The sequence below is a fragment of the Toxotes jaculatrix genome, chromosome 2 (genome assembly GCF_017976425.1).
Source record: "Toxotes jaculatrix isolate fToxJac2 chromosome 2, fToxJac2.pri, whole genome shotgun sequence".
Taxonomy (NCBI): domain Eukaryota; kingdom Metazoa; phylum Chordata; class Actinopteri; family Toxotidae; genus Toxotes; species Toxotes jaculatrix.
Genome location: NC_054395.1, coordinates 1,473,540 through 1,490,110, shown reverse-complemented (window position 1 = coordinate 1,490,110; position 16,571 = coordinate 1,473,540). Strand labels below are relative to the sequence as shown.

General features: G+C 44.9%; 1 protein-coding gene across 1 annotated transcript; it reads left to right on the top strand.

Annotated features, from left to right (window-relative positions):
• The first annotated feature begins 9,870 nt into the window (after positions 1 to 9,870).
• Positions 9,871 to 11,112, top strand: LOC121188108 (uncharacterized protein F54H12.2-like). Its single transcript, XM_041047685.1, has one exon. The coding sequence runs from the start codon at positions 9,871 to 9,873 to the stop codon at positions 11,110 to 11,112; it is 1,242 nt and encodes a 413-aa protein (XP_040903619.1).
• The last annotated feature ends 5,459 nt before the right edge of the window (positions 11,113 to 16,571 follow it).

The following is a 16,571-nucleotide window of genomic DNA, read 5'->3' as shown; positions in this document are numbered from 1 at the left end:
TTTATTCTTTATTCAGATTGAGGCTCTGCAGGTTGTCAGAGATCAGCTGTGCTTCTCTGGCCTCAGCTCTGAAGTCCAACCGCTCCCATCTGAGACACCTGGACCTGAGTAACAACAAGCTGCAGGATACAGACCTGAAGGATCTGTCTGATCTTGTGAAGAGTCCAGACTGTGGACTGGAGACTCTGAGGTCAGTAGAGGGTTGGAGTCAGTCCATGCTGCTTTCATCAGTATTGTCCTAAACACAGTTTGTATCAAAGCAAAGATCCAGTGTCTCCTGTAAACCTCCAACCTTCTCAGTGGCTGCTTTCCTCTTTGAAGCTGTGAGAGGAGAATGGGGACAGGCTTCAGGATGGGACAGAAAGACAGAGACGCAGAGGACAGTTAGCCAGTCACAGCAGCCACAAGCTCATTGTGATCTGTTGTTGTTGTTGTTGTGTTCATGTCAACAGGAAATAAAGCTGGATCACAGCTGACAGCCTCACAGGATGTGTAGAGACAGTTGTCCTCATTGGTCCAACTGTCCTACCATCGTATCTGATCTGAGGCTGTTTGTTGTCTCATTTCAACACTAAAGAATTGATGAGTTTGATCTTTGTCACAGCTCTGAGATCAGTCTGACTGTAGCCTGCAAATCACTGGCTCTGATTTCAGAGAAGCATCATGACATGTTGGAAGCATGTGGTCTGATACAGAGCAGAACCTCTGCTGAAGTCCAGTGATCACATCTGTATATCTGTCCATCTGTCAGATACTTTCAGTGACAGCCTCCATGTTTTTTTGTCAGCTGATATTTCAGAAGCAGATCAGATGTTCATCAACACACAGAGACTCTTTCTTTAAATGGAACATGAGTTGACATGTAACAGCAGTGAATCCATCACTAAACTGTTTGTGCAGTAATGAAGCTTCATGACTCAGCACTTTATTTCCACTGTGGACTTGAGTGAAATGTTCAGAGTAAACAGACTTGATGCTAAAAGTCTCAGTGTCTTCACTCCAATACGTTAACATGAGAGCTGAGAGGAAGCTGCTACACTACACAGCTGCTCCACTTCTGCTCTGAACTGGACTGAAGTCCCTGCTGCTTTTTATACTGGATGTGCTGCATCAGTGACTGACAGCTGATGAAGTGAGTCTCTGTAAACACTGATTTATCACCTCTGTTGTCTGTCTTCTTCTATCAACAGCTGGAGGAAGTGATCTTTCTAAAGGAGAGAGTAAAGAGGACGGTGTGTGTGTGGGGAGAGGATGAGCTTACTGGGAGGTAGAGTGGAGAGGAGAGCTTCATCCAGCAGTGACTGACAGAGGAACCAGAAGAAGTGGAGAAGACTCTCAGTGCTGCAGTCTGAACTGCTCTGAGAACAGCTCCACTGTCAAGTCCACCATCATCCCTGTGTGTTCCTCTGGATCTGAAAGAGAATCATCAGTGTATCTGGACTGCTCTGCTGCTGCTCTGTCCTTCTACACAGTCTCTGCAGACACACTGAGACTCCTCCACCCTCCACCTGGACTTTCTTTTTTTATTCATTCACAGATGCTGAACCCAAAGTGATAAATCAGATTAATCAGTTCCATCATGTGGTGTGATGGAGAATTGCAGCTAATTTCCACATTATTTTTTTCTCTTAGTGCAGAGCCTGACAAGACATATATTATTCACCATACGTCTTATTCTGCTTATTCCACTTCTTCTGTACAGACTCCAGCTTCCTGCAGGTTTGAGAAAAAACAGGCAAACATCAAAAAGTAGTTTGACAGCCTGATTGCTTTGTTATACATATTTATTTTAATTTATTTAATTTATATTTATAATAATTTATGTGAAATGTACATTTCACATAAAAACATGATTGAAACCTGAAATAAGTCATAAGACTTTACCTTTACCAAGAGTTTACAAGACTACCTTTTGATGAAATCACAGTTTAAGTGTTATATTTTTTTATTTTTATTTTTTTCACTGTCTCAGCTGGAGTGACTGACATCACCCACACTCTGTCTGACGTCTATTTAAATTTTCCCTAAAAGCTTCTTTCAACTTCTTCATTCTCACAATGACCAACCTTCAGGGACAAATAATATATGATAATATATAGAAAGTTGTCCTCTTTCATCCAGTGTTACTCACATTGTCACATGACCCACAGTTTTTAAGTAAATCCCCTCCATACTGACCAAACCTCCCATAGACTGCCACGTTAAAGTGAGCTCTGAACTCTGTGTCTTTACTGAAGCCTTGTGATGCTCATAGTGGAAATAAAAAAATGATAGGAATTACATTTTTCCAACAATCAGGGCATTTTTGATGACATGTTCTGTCCTACTGCTGGAGAGCCCACTACCCTGCACTGCTGACTGCAGCAGACTTTACAAGGTCTAGAAAAGACTTTGAAGCTCCCCTGTGCACCACTACTGAAGACAGTGCCCTAGCAGGAGAAGGGGAGCTGCAAAGTCTACATTCACCGCCACCGTCTGCAGTAAGTGAACCTTCCGTTGTGTCTGTGGTCCTTTTAAACCCATCTTTTTTGAAAAAAAAAAAAAAGGTATTTAAATCTTTATCTGTAACAACTTTCCTTTTTAAAGGGTCATTTTAATCTTTCTGGGGCGGCACGGTGGTGCAGTGGTTAGCACTGTCGCCTCACAGCAAGAGAGTTCCAGGTTCGAACCCCGGTCTGGACCCTTCTGTGTGGAGTTTGCATGTTCTCCCTGTGCCTGCGTGGGTTCTCTCCGGGCACTCCGGCTTCCTCCCACAATACCAAATAGGTGAATTGGCTACTCTAAATTGAATTGGCTACTCTAAATTGCCCTTAGGTGTGAATGTGTGCGTGTGTGGTTGTCTGTCGTTGTGTGTCAGCCCTGCGATTGACTGGCGACCAGTCCAGGGTGTACCCTGCCTCTCGCCCATAAGCAGCTGGGATAGGCTCCAGTTCCCCCGTGACCCTGATAGAGGATTAAGCGGTAGAAAATGAAATGAAATTTTAATCTTTCTATAGGATTATAAATAAGAACATTTTTAAAGATTTTAAATACATAATGCTCGTGCCCCATGGAGCACTCATACAGAGTGCTGCGTCTCTTCACCTAACCTAACCTCATCATCCCCAAATCTATCTCAATCTATCACACTCACCTGTGTAAAAAATAAAAAGGGTTTGTAGTGTTTTAATATGTGTGTAATATATAGAGCTTAGATGAAGCTCCATGCTTTCAATATCTGTCTTATGGGGACTCTAAATATGCATACTGTTCATTTTTTGTTTGCTTTATGTCACTTTTGTTTTTGCACATTGTGCAAAAGTGTATGTACATGTGTGTCCTAGAGTGTGTGTGTCACCTAGAGAAGGGGGCTGGAGCAGGAAGAGACAGTCTTTTAACCTCACATCCTGGATCCCTGGCTGCTGCAGACTTTTACATTAAAAGACATCAGGAATCTCTGAGTTTCCCTTGTGTCCATGTGTTTGAGTACAACATGTATATAATCCTAAACCTGAGGGCAGTAGACACCAGACATGAACTGCATCATGTTAAAATCAGAGCAAAGCAGCAACGATTACAAAAAGACAGAAAGTCAAACATGCGAGAGCACGATTGAATGTGGAGGAAGAGACAGAGATGATGGTTCTACTTCAGTCCAGCTGCTGAAAACTGTTTCCACTGCAGTTCTACTCCAAGGTGGAAAAATACAGAATATTACCTGAGACTTCTAACAGACAAAGAGAGGAACGAGAGGAAGAGAAAGTGGGTGGACAAAGAGAAAAGAAGGAGCTGAGAGAGAGCAATGGAGGAGAGAAACTTTAAAGTCCAACAGTGATTCATCATAGTTTGTGAAAACTACCTGATACTTGTCCTGAGAGTTCAGTCAGTGAAAGAAACCATGAAAACAAAGCTGATTCTTCACTTTACATTTATCATGAATGACATCATTGTGTGGTGAATGGTGAACTGGAAACACAGAGCCTGGAAATGACAGAAATGTAATTGTGGTCATAATAATAAACTTATACAGCTGCTGCAGTGAGAACTTTTCCTTCATCCTTCTTTTCCCATCACACACACACACACACACACACACACACACCATCATGGAGAATATACGACTTACAGCAAATCAGGATCTGTATTGATCATTCTTCATTGTTTTATCTGATGCTGCTCTGACATAAACTATAACTACTTGCAGAACAAAGTGTGTGTGTGCATCTTAAAATAAGGGTTAGTAGACACATGAAGGTCTCATCTATCTGCACAAACAAATCTCTCTTGTGTTCTATTCATCCAGTCAGCTAATAATATTCACAGTTTCATAGAAAACAAACAGAAACATAATGTATCACACAAGCTGCTCCACACAGACCTAGCATAGCATTTGGAGCAGGCACACAATTAAATTCCTCAAAGGCCAAATGTATTTTCTGATTGTGTCATTCTTCAGAATGGCTGTGGGCTCTGTTACATCTAAACAAGATGTGTGTGTGTGTGTGTGTGTGTGTGTGTGTGTGTGTGTGTGTGTGTGTGTGTTTGTGTTTGTGTTTGTGTGTGTGTGTGTCCCACTTTACTCCAACACACCAATCAAATTAGTGCTTCAGGACTGTGCAGTTTGTTAGAGTTAAATTTAGGATCCATTTTTCAAGAGAATTTCTCAGAACCTTTTCAGTCTATGAACCTTTAAACATATCAGCTCTCTCACACTGACTGAGGCTGAATTCTGAACAGCTACAAGATTTGGAGCTTAGTGACCATCATCAAAAGACAAGGAAACAGAAGAAAGAAAACATTTCTAAAAATGAATGCACCATTTCCTCATATGAAGTAGTTTCACTGCTTAATAATTAAGATCCTTCAACAACTAAGACTTAATACAGTCCTGTAGATGAGCTGCATGGAGCAGAAAACAAGAATCAGAGCTGAGAGTCTAAAGTGGCAGAGTATCTTCAAATGTTTGTCTTTTAGTGCAGAATTTCCTCTCTGTGTTGCCATCTCTCCACCACAGCTTTGAAAAGAAACATCAGGTGTAGAAACACAAAGAGGGGAATTTTGGTCTAAAAATACCTGGAAGATAGAAACTTGATCTACTCAGACTGTTGAAGCCTCATGTTTGTTTCTTTTCAACTCTGGAAGTCAACTTTTCCACAGGACAGGGACTGTGGATTTTATGCTCCATCATTTCCATTAGAATTTCTTTAGAAAGGATCTTGTTGCAGACAGTACAGACTTCCTAAAAATCCTTTCCTTTAACACAAACTACAGTGCATCACACCAAAAAAAGTTGAGAAGTTGAGCAACCATGAGAATATCTCACAGTCATGGGTATGATTACTTGTCCTAATTTCACAAACATATCATTTGGACAAAACATTTAAAAAAAATGAACTTCTAGACACTGACATGAACTACTAACATGTACTGACTTACTGAAGACCTTGGAGGTGATCTGGACTTTCCTGTGGTTTCCTCTTGTCCTTGTAACAGCAGTAGCTCCTCCCTTCCTTGTTAATAATTGTTCAGAAATATCTGAGTGGTTCTTTCTTCCTAAATCATGAGCAAGTCCTGTCCAGTCCAACTGTTTCTGCTCCTGTTTGACTTCTGAATTTGTCTCTGGCTGTGTGTCCACTTTCTGCAGCCTGTGACATCAGGCTGTAGAATGCTGATACATCAAAGGCATCAAAGGACAAACACACACACACTCACACACACATACTTGTACTTATGTCTTTGTGAGGATACTTCTGACATAATGCACTCCCTCGCCCTTATCCTAACCCTGAAACCAAGTCTTAACCCTCAAACAGCAACATGAACACAAGAGAGAATAAGAGTACACCCTTATGCCAAAAAGGTGATTTATGACCCTGATTTATGACCCTAACCCTCCTCAACCCCCCACCACGTGGCATAAGCCCCGCCCCTTGATGACGTCACTTCATAACCCCTCCTCCATGACATCACTTCCTAGACCCTCCCACTGTATCCCCCACCCCCTGTATGACATCACTTCCTAGACCCTCCCACTGTATCCCCCCACCCCTGTATGACATCACTTCCTAGACCCTCCCACTGTATCCCCCACTTCATTCATCCTACCCCCCTTCATTGTTTTTTTCCATTCATTGAAACATATATATATATATATTAGGGGTCTTTGATGTGAACATTTTGGGTGTGCTTGTTGTGAACATTTGCTTGTGCTTGATGTGAACATTTGGCTGTGCTTGTTGTGAACATTTGGTTGTGCTTGTTGTGAACATTGGCTGCTTTCTCCTTGTGCTGTGGTCACATGGAAAGTGACAGAGTTTCAGATCAAAGGGGGCAATATGCAATGTTGTAGACTCTATGGCGTCTCGTGACGAGGCATTTGTTGATTCGAGCGTGTCACAAAGGTGATAAATAATGTCTCCTTCCTCCGTTTGCTACCCCCCCCCATTTGCTTCCGACGCTCCTATCCCTGGGAAAACCCCTCCCCGCATCATCACACCTCTCCAATTTCTGCAGAGCGCTTATATAGGTTCCGACAGACGTTAAGAGTTGCATACGAAGCGGTATAGCAGTCATCATGGCCGGAAAAATAAAGTGTGACAACGAGCGCAGAGCTGTTTTCTCTGTTCCAGAGGGAGATCGATATGGTGAGAGTCTGCGACGAAAGACCAGACAGGCGAGACAAACGGTGTGATCCGTGAAGAAACAGATAGAAGACGTCGTAAGGCAGTCTCAGCAAAAGACGCCCGTTGTATCCGGTGCGATGATTAGTGAGACGCCTGTAAACATCTACGAAGACATGCCTTCAACACCGAATGCGCCAAAGAAAACAACAATGTATCTGCGACGACTGCAGATGCCTGCTGCTGCTTCTCTGAAAAAAGAATGGTCTTTAGAGCCCTATGGACTGTGTGGATGGTGGGGTTATGTGTTCAAGTACGAAACAGGGGAGCTGTGGATGTATCAGCGGGATCAGGATGAAGCTTTGGGTTCTCTGTCCAATATAGCTACACTGACTTCAGTCGATTGGAGTATGATGAAACTCTTGCTAGCCCGTCGACGCATCGAGAAGCCTGCTGTCCGTGATTCCCCTGCATCGGCTGGCCGAGACAGCTTGCAGCCTCTCCCCACTGATGCGGAGCTTGCACAGAAAAAGATCATTTTCAGCGCTGTTTGGCTGTCCAAAACTACACCCTGCGGTCGATGGTTCCTCCGGGTCAGCCTGCGGACGTCTGAGGATCCTGCTAGTGAGGAGCTCCTTGTCTTGGAGTATTTCAATTCAGACTGCGGTGTATTCCGCACATTATTAGCCCTGCCATTTCATGTCTGGCATGAGATGATGAATCAAGCAGAAGGAAATATCGCTAGTCTTTTCTGTAGCTGTCGCAACTGGAGGGATGCTTTACTGGTGAAAAAATCCTTGTCCTTCTAGACTTTGCCAAGCCCCGCCTCTCTGCAACGTCCTCCTACATCACACCTCCTCAAACGCTATAAAAGAGACTTGGAAAAGACAAGAGATACATTTGCTGACAAGATGGAACACGACGAGGCCTGCTGTTTAAAAGGAGGGTCCGTGAACTCAACCAATCATGAGCAGATCCAGAGGGATCTGCTTTAATTCCAACGGACCGGCAGCATCGAGGTCGCCAAGCTTTGTGCCTTTCTAAAGACCTTACCACCTGGCTCAGACACGGAGGAGGTCTCAGTCCCGGCTTCACAACCATCCTCACCACAACCGCCTCCGCCACCATTCTCATCCCCCGCCACCGCCTCAGACACGGAGGACGCCAAGGACTCCTTGACCCCTTCTTCAACTGACGAAGTCGATGGTTGGATCTCATCAACGTTCTTTGAGACTGTAAAATCCGGCTTGTACCATCTGCTCAACCTGATTCTTCACAAGTTCCTCCGTGACAACAGCTACGGGTGTCTGGTCAACCATCCTAGCCAGACCCAACACTTATGTCTAGAAGTACTCGAAGAAGGTTTTTACCAGAGCAACTACTACGGACTGATGAGGAGACTTTGTACTCCCAGATTGATTCCTTCCATCCAGCGTCTACTGACCCTGCGTAACATCCGAGTTGGGGACGAGAGAGTCAGATGTGTGGTAGAGACCCTTTTATACGAACTGAAAGAGGTCAGGAAAATCAACGACAGCATCAGTCAGATGTACGATGACTTGGTCGGAGAGGACGCGGTGAAAATGGGACAACTGCAAGCAGTCTCTGAATACTGGAATGACCGTTAATTTTTTCCCCTTTGTGAAAATTGTTATTTCTCTAAAACATAGTATTTCATTTTTAAACCATGTGTGCTGTGAAATAAAACAACAAAAATTGCTCTTGTCTCATTGCTCCTTCATTTCAACATTAGAAGGGGAAGAAGGGAGGTATGGGGGAGACTGTGGTTATGAAAAGAGTCTATTACAACCCGGCTAATCCAGGCAGCTTTGGTGGAGTAGAACGACTTCGCAAAGCAGTGCAAGATGAAACAGGAGAGAAAGTCAGTCCGGAAAATGTCAGAGATTTTTTATCAGAGCAAGATGCTTACACTCTACACAAACCCGTCAGAATACATTTTCCCAGAAACAGAGTGTTTGTCCCCTGGCCTTTAAACCAATTTCAAGCTGACCTGTGTGACATGCAGGCTCTGTCCGAACATAACGATGGGTACAAGTATTTATTAACTGTCATCGATGTATTTTCCAAAAAGGCCTATGTCCGTGCGTTAAAGAAAAAGACGGCTGATGCGGTAGTGGCTGCCTTTGAATCTATTTTCCAAGATAGATACCAGAAAAGCTCCAGACAGATGCGGGTAAAAAACTTTTCAACCAAAAGTTTGAGGCGCTGATGAAGAAGCATAGCATAGTACATTTTGCTACAGCCAGCGACCTGAAGGCCTCTGTGATTGAAAGATTTAACCGTACGCTAAAAACTAGGCCTAAAACCGGAGGAATGGTGGACTCTCGGACCGAACCGTACCGCCACCTACCCCGCTGATCTCGACGCAGGGCTCAATAGCTTGTACGTTTACACGGACCTCGTTCAGTATCAAACGGTGGGCGATAGTTACTCCCCGCTTTTGGGAGTGGTCAACGTCAAGGGGCATTTTGGCGACACGGTGAGCATCAGATATCATACTGTACATTATGTACCCGTGTCAAAAAATTACATCAAAAATATCAACATCGAGATCAAAACGGATCGCAACAAACACGTAAACTTTGTTTACGGCAAGACCATCGTCAAGCTACACTTTAAACCGGCTAACTTTCAACGTTGAACACCTTCTCTATATAACTACGACGTCTGATAAGGCCCTTGTTCAGTATCTATCGGACGGTCAACGGTTACGGTCTGCTTCGAGACAAAAGCCATGGCTCAGATACGCTGGAGAGAAGATCCTCAACGCTTTGTCGGCTATTATGAAAGCCAAGTTGGGGGTGCCTTACCTGGGTTTTATGGAGCACCCGTCATGTACGGTCGCGGTATAGGTTCTATATTTTCCAAATTATTTTGTTTCGTGTCCCCTCTGCTCAAAAGAGGTTTTGCCATCGCTAAACCTCATCTTAAATCGGCCGCTAGTCACATCGCATCGGATGTGATCAGCCATGCAGCAGGGAAATTAAACGGTCACGAGAAGCAAGAGGGGTCCGGCGGTATTTTAGTGTTATCGCGCAGATTGAAAAAGAGACCGCCGGGAGAACGTGTTTTCAAGGCGAGTAAAAAAGCACGTGAGGGTTCAAAGACAAACTCACTCGGTAGAAGCAAGCGTAAGGGAAGGAAGTCTACCAGAAAGTCTGACATCTTTTAAACTCCAAGGAAAATGGCTCTTTTACATCATAAATCTCCAGAATGCACTCTAGCGGAACTGGATTTATTTTCAGCCCCCATGACCCAGCTGTCTGTTGAAGATAAGATGTACACGGAAATTTCACCTCTCTCCGCCATCACCGACGGGGGCCCCATTGAGTTTTTTGTCCCAGGCGATGGTGAAAAGTATTTGGATCTCAACAATACTTTGTTACACGTGCGCGTGAAAATTACCAACGGCGACGGTACCGACCTGGCGAATGATGCGCCGGTGGGCCTTGTGAATTATCCTCTGAATACAATGTTCAGCCAATGCGACGTGACTCTGGGGGATCGACTGATTTCTCAGTCTAGCGCCACACACCCTTACAGAGCCGTCATTGAAACTCTGCTCAGCTTTTCAGGAGACACGCTCAAGAGCCAATTTAGCGCGGGTCTTTTTTACAAAGATACGGCGGGAGCCATGGACTCTATAGTGATCAATAATGGGCCTAACAGAGGACTGAATGAGAGAGCCTCCTACACGCCCAATTCTAGAGAAGTACACCTGATGGGTCCTCTCCACGGCGACCTCTTTTTCTGCGAGAGGCTCCTTTTGAACAACGTGGATATGAGAATTAAACTGAACCGCTCCAGTGACTCTGTCTGCTTGATGGGACCGCGCAACTCCAATTTTCGTTTGAAAATATTAGGGGCCTCTCTGTTTGTCAAAAAAGTCACAGTTTCCCCGGCCGTACGCTTAGGTCACGCAGCGGCTTTACTGAAGGGTAACGCGCTCTACCCCTTGTCACGCATCAATGTGAAAACCTACTCCATTCCCGAGAATTCCAGGGTATGTAATCAGGAGAATCTCTTTCTCGGGGCTATGCCCAAATACGTGGTATTGGGCATGGTAAACCACGAAGCCTTCACAGGCTCGAGAGAGCTGTCGCCCTTCAATTTTATCCACAACGACGTGGAATATCTGGCCCTCTGTCAGAACGGCAAACAGATTCCCGCCAGAGCTTTCCAACCAAGATTTAACGACGGGATTTCGGTCAGAGAATTTTACAACATGTTCATGGCCACAGGGAGACATCTCAAGGATTTGCCTCTGAGCATCGATCGTCGAGAATTTAACGACGGTTACTCTTTGTTTGTATTCAATCTCAACCCGGGAGAAGACAACGACGCTTTGTCCCCCATTTCCAACGGGAATCTAAGACTGGAGATGAGATTCAGAGTTCCCCTGCCTCACACTACCACTCTGATTGTGTACGCCTGTTACGATTCCATTTTGGAAATCAACTCAAAACGGCAGGTGCTGGTGGATTATTATTAACTAATAAATGGATAACCATCAGCTGGAAAATCTTTTGCATCATCTGCTGGGGGATGTGTTTTGCGGGGTGTGGGCCTTGGATCAGCTCCCCTTGCTGACTTTATCGTTCAGAACCCCCGCATACTTTATCGTCAACACACACCCAACTCACATGCCTGGAGAGCACTGGCTGGCTTTGACTCTGGAAGAAAATGGCGTAGCCACCTTTTTTGACTCTTATGGTTTGCCCCCTAGCTTTGCTCATTACCCTTCAACCATCATGCAGTTTTTGGAAGACCGCTCTACAAAGATATTGTACCACAATCGACAGCTTCAACACCCACTGTCCACCGCCTGCGGCCATCACTGTTTATTATCTCTGCCAATGCACCTGCGGATTATCGTATCAGCGCACGCTATCTTTGTACCATCAGGACGCATCCAAAAATGACATGACTGTAACTGACTTTGTGAAAAAATACCAGCGCTGTATCCGAAAGTCTACACCGTGTGACTCTTTTACCCACCTGACTTGTTCTTTACAAATGTTTAAAGATTGCTACAGATGATCCTGTTATTTCTCCCGCCATTTTTCCTTGTAAAATGCATGCTAAAAAATGTACCGTAGACACATTTATGAATAAAGATTTTACTGAGAAAAGGACAGAGTATGAGTCATTTGTTACATTTATGGGGAAAAGTCGATCCATCCAGAAGGTTTTTTCAGTCTTTTTGTTTTTTTATCTTCTTCCGGCGGTGTAATCCATCGAGGAGATAGGTTAACTTTTCTTCTTCTTTTTTTTTTCTCTTCTTGCTCTTCGGCTCCCTCCCAAAGATCGGGCAAGTCGTTGGTTTTGAGACGACGAAACTGTTCACGTGCTTGAGCGTTATTCACGACAGATAATGGGACATTAAGATCATTCAGAACACTCAAGAAACTCGTCCAACCAGCTGGTGGCACGGTTTGCACCCTTTTTTTATAAGAAAGGTTTTTAAATAAATCAATCAGGTGAGACCCTTTCACAGTCTTCCCTTTATAAACAAATTCCCCTTTTGAAGTCCAGCCCCCCTCACCCTCGGATAATTTCTTCATCACATACTCGGCATTTCTGCGATCGCGAGGAGGAAGACTTTTTAATATCTTACTAGCCGTTTCATCTAAATCCTGCTCCGTCTCACTTGAATCCTTTTGAGAAACGGACGACGGCGCTGCCATCGTGTCCTCTGTTGCGGGAACTCCTTCAACCACCTCTCTCGATGGGTCACGATGCAAAGACAAAGTCACTAGATGTTCCTCTTTGTGACCCTGCTTGATCAGAGCGAGGTATCTTTGCAGGAGCGCATTGTATTTTTTAATTTTTTCATAGGAACTCAATCCGGGTTCGTTTAAAATCTCTCTCATTTGAACATCCAAATCATCTTGGGCCGTCTGTCTGATAGAAGAAGATTCAGGACGGGTCAGGCGGTTCAACTGCTGGGGTGAGAGGAGAAACATTTTCTGGCTTGTCTTCAGAGACATTTTATTTTCTAATAAGTCCTCCTACAAAGTTTCCGATGATAGGTATAACGGCTGAAAGTAGGGGTAAAAGAAATCCGCCCGTCTGCTTCTTCAACACTTGCTTTTTGCGATTCAAACCCACTTTTCTGTCTGCCAGCAGTCTGATAATTTTTTTCTGTCTCTTTAGTTTCGTGTATTGCTGAGATGAGAGGGGAATGTTGCCTTTCAAAAGATTGACTGCAATCTCACACAAGGCGTTGAGAAAGTCCGGCGAGGAGTGTGCAAGAATATCTCTACGTTTCTGAGGTGTAGCCAGGTACAGAGCTTTGAGTAAGGGACCGTTCCTTTTTATAAGCACCGACATGATGAGGAGGAGGAGGAATTTATCTGGGTTTTGGAACGTAAACCGTCGGCCACTGACCAGGAAGTATCCCGGTCCTCAGTCTGTACCGTTCTGGGCAGGTCGGCGTGAGGTCGACGATTAAATACCCGTGAGGGTCTTTGACTGCGTCTTCAAAACTTTCCAGAAAAAAGGCTTTTTGGGAAGGAAAGATCTGATGAGCTAATACATTCACCTGTAATTTATCCCGAGGATTTTTAAAGAGCACCATATAATTACTGTTTAGACTGATGGTGCGGCTGTATTTGCCTCGATGAAATACATTTTGAGTGAGCATCATGACGCTCATACGTCTATGATGTCTGTACTGTGTGAAAATTCTAACCACTTCAGGATGGTCAGAGGCCTGAAAAATAACATCGTCCAGAATAATCAGGTGACTCTGCTCGGGAGGAAACCGGTTGTCGTCTTCAAAAGATTCAGGCAGACCTTCAACAAATTTAATATTTTTATTCGTCTTTTGCAACTCAGCATACATTGATTGAAAGGAAGTATAAATCCACACTACATTTCCGGTACAATATTTACAACATCTTTTAAATTTTCTAAAACACTTTTTACAAAATGGGTTTTTCCACACCCGCTGGGTCCCACCACCAGACATGAAAAAGGTGCAGTAAGTCTGGGGTCAAAGTTGATTTCTTCCATCACAGACATGGTGATATGATCAATAGCCGAAAGGCAGACTTGTACCGTCGCTAAACAGACGTCTTTTGTCATACACCACTCTGAACTTTTTGTGGAATGCTGAATTTTTCAGCCGCAGTCTCTTTTTATCCCTAGCGATGTTTTGCTGAGGGATGTGAATCACCCCCTTCCTCTCCCTAGACTCGTCCAAATAACCCTCCACCAGCTCTTTCACAGTATCAAAGTTTACTCGCTCGCTGCACTCTCGGGTCTGAGTGATACCCTTGACATGCATCACTACCTTTTTACTATTTCTAGTTTGGTAGGCGTAACTTTTGGGACCAGCGGCGGCGTATTCTTGAATACTGTCACCTCCCAGCTCATCCGTCAAATCCTCCAGATAGTGACCCAGTTTCAAGGGGGACTCTCCCTCTTTCACCGAATAAATCACGCTGTCGGTGTCGGTGTAGAGGACCCTGTCTCCTAACTGCTCCAGATACCCGTACAGCTTGAGACGGGCGTAGGCGGTGGTGAAGGCAGCGATGAAAACATTATTGGATCTGCCGGGGGGTACAACGCATCGTTCGTGGTATTTCCACTGAACCATAGCGGTTTTGTCGCTGAGGAAGGCAAAGTACTTGACATGATACTGTCCTGAAAACATGAAGCGGAAAAACTGCTCCGGGTCACTGACAATCTCGGTTTTTGTCATGTTTGTTCTTTGGGCAAACTTACCCCAGAAGCTGTTGAGGCAGAGTTTAGACATCTGTCTCCTGGCAGGGTTCGATTCTATTTTGCCAGCATCTAATTGAATGCCTTGATGGAGCCGGTAGTCTCTGATGTACTTTTCTCAGTTTTCCTCATCACACGCCTCTGGGGGGTACCCCGAAGCCTCCTGCTTTCCTTTCAGGAAAGTATGTATGTAGTCGACAAAGATGGAATCGCTACGTCTGTCAAAGTGCCATACCTCATTAATCTCAGCAACTCTGTAACCCCGATCCAGAGCTTTGATGAATTCAACACTGACCCACACCCCCGTCAACGCTCTAGCCTCATCGTCGTGTCTGCGAGCGGATGTCTGATTGTTTGATTCAGCACACGTGCGGCAGAGGGTGAATACCAATTTACCTTGAGATGTTTTGTACGGTAGTACGGGGAAAAAGAGACCGCGAGGAGGGTAGACGACGGCGCTGATGAGCCCAAAGTAGTTTCGTGGGTCATCAAAATCTTTGGAAATGATGGTAGGATGGCCTAATGGTACGGGAAGCTACAGTTAACGTAGGGGTACAGAGACGTCACGTCCTCATACCGCACAGTTTCGTCAGAGGCTGCCGTGTGTCTCAGCTTCACGGCGCAGGTCCTGCCCCCGTACAGAGCTTGACGTGGGGAGAGAGGTTCAGGGGCTCGAAAGCGTTCAAGAAATGCTTTCACCCCAGGATGAGAACGCTTCATCTCAGACCAATCATGCTCTCTCATGACGACCGTACGGACACCGTAAACTGTTTTTAGTCTCTGTAGTTTCGCGCATGTAGCTTCATGCAGCGCTTCATAGGGGGCTCCTGTCAGAGGGCATGTCTCGTGAGGTTGAAAGCAGGTAGGACCATGATAAAAGCAGCCTAGAAACTCCCACGCATACTTTACACCATCAATTTCTGCATAACCGTCAATAAAGTAAGGGCCAATTTGTTTTTCACCTCTGTTTAGCGCATGTTGGATAAATCTGTTTTCAGTGTGTGCTACCCACTCTAACCACTGGATGGAGGCGTTGGAATAGTTTTTACACTGACGCCTGTAGTTATCGGGTGAAGGTATGGCTAAGGATTTAGGGGGCAGGAAATTGGTGAGAAACACTTTCATGCAGGCAGAGGCGATAGTCACACTGCTGAAAGGGTCCACCCCAGTATCTTTGAGAAACTGGTTCCTGAATCGGGCACATCCCTCTAACAGGATAGTGACATCGTTTTTACAGTAGTGCAGGGCTTCCTTTTCAAAGTGAAAGATGCCCTGAGAAGCTGTTTCATACCAACTGTTAAACTCTGTTCGCTGATGCGCTGTCATGCGATCTACACCATAATCGGCAGGAGGAGGGTAAGGGCCGACGTATCTCAGGCGCTCCTTTGAGCTGAACCTGTGAGGGAAGTTTCCCTTGCTCTGGTCGCTAAAACCTAAGGCTTTAGACATAGCGTTTAGAGACATGGTGAGAAAGCATAACGAGTCGATGAATTTTAAACGGAAATCCAGGTCTGTGAAACTCAAAACTTTACTACCGTGCATGATGACATGAGAAGGTTTGTAGCCCAGTTCTATCATGCAGTTGAGGATCAGGTAGCTATCAAAACCTCGTGCATTGTGAGCTATAAACGTAGCTCCCTGGTAAAGAGGTCTCCTGAAATGCAGGAGGCCGTAAGAGGCCCACTCTTTACCCTTCCACGTTTTGGTGCAGACCAAATAAGGAACGTGCACCCCTTCCCTGTCAACAAATGTTTCAAAATCGTAAAAAAACAATTTCTCACTGTGCTCTGTCACAGGCGGGAGAGGCTGGATGTAGCATTGGTGCTGCTCCGCGCTCAGGCCGTCGAGGGCTACTTTTTCCCCACAGATGTGACACTTCTTTAGAGGACAGGTGTGAGACTCTGCTTTTTTACTGGCAGGAACAGTGTACAGATTTCTGCAATCCTTGCATCTTTTAACCATATTGCAGGTACTGATTCGCTTTTCACCCCTCTGCTGAGGCTCTTTGTGTTTGGAAAAGCACAAAGATGTACAACAAGTCCTGCCGCAGTCCTGGCAGTATACACGCCTGTGACCCTCTCCAACCGGACAGAGGTCACAGCAGACGGGGCAGTAGCCGGGGCAGCTGTGCGTGTAAGAGTTTTCAAAGGTCTTGTAACAATACTGACACACATGTCTAGCACCCAGAAAACCTTTCAGATTAAGTATACCATAGTAATGATT

Bases quoted from the DNA above. Each gene is read 5' to 3' on its own strand.
- LOC121188108 (XM_041047685.1), top strand. From the start codon at position 9,871: ATGACCCAGCTGTCTGTTGAAGATAAGATGTACACGGAAATTTCACCT.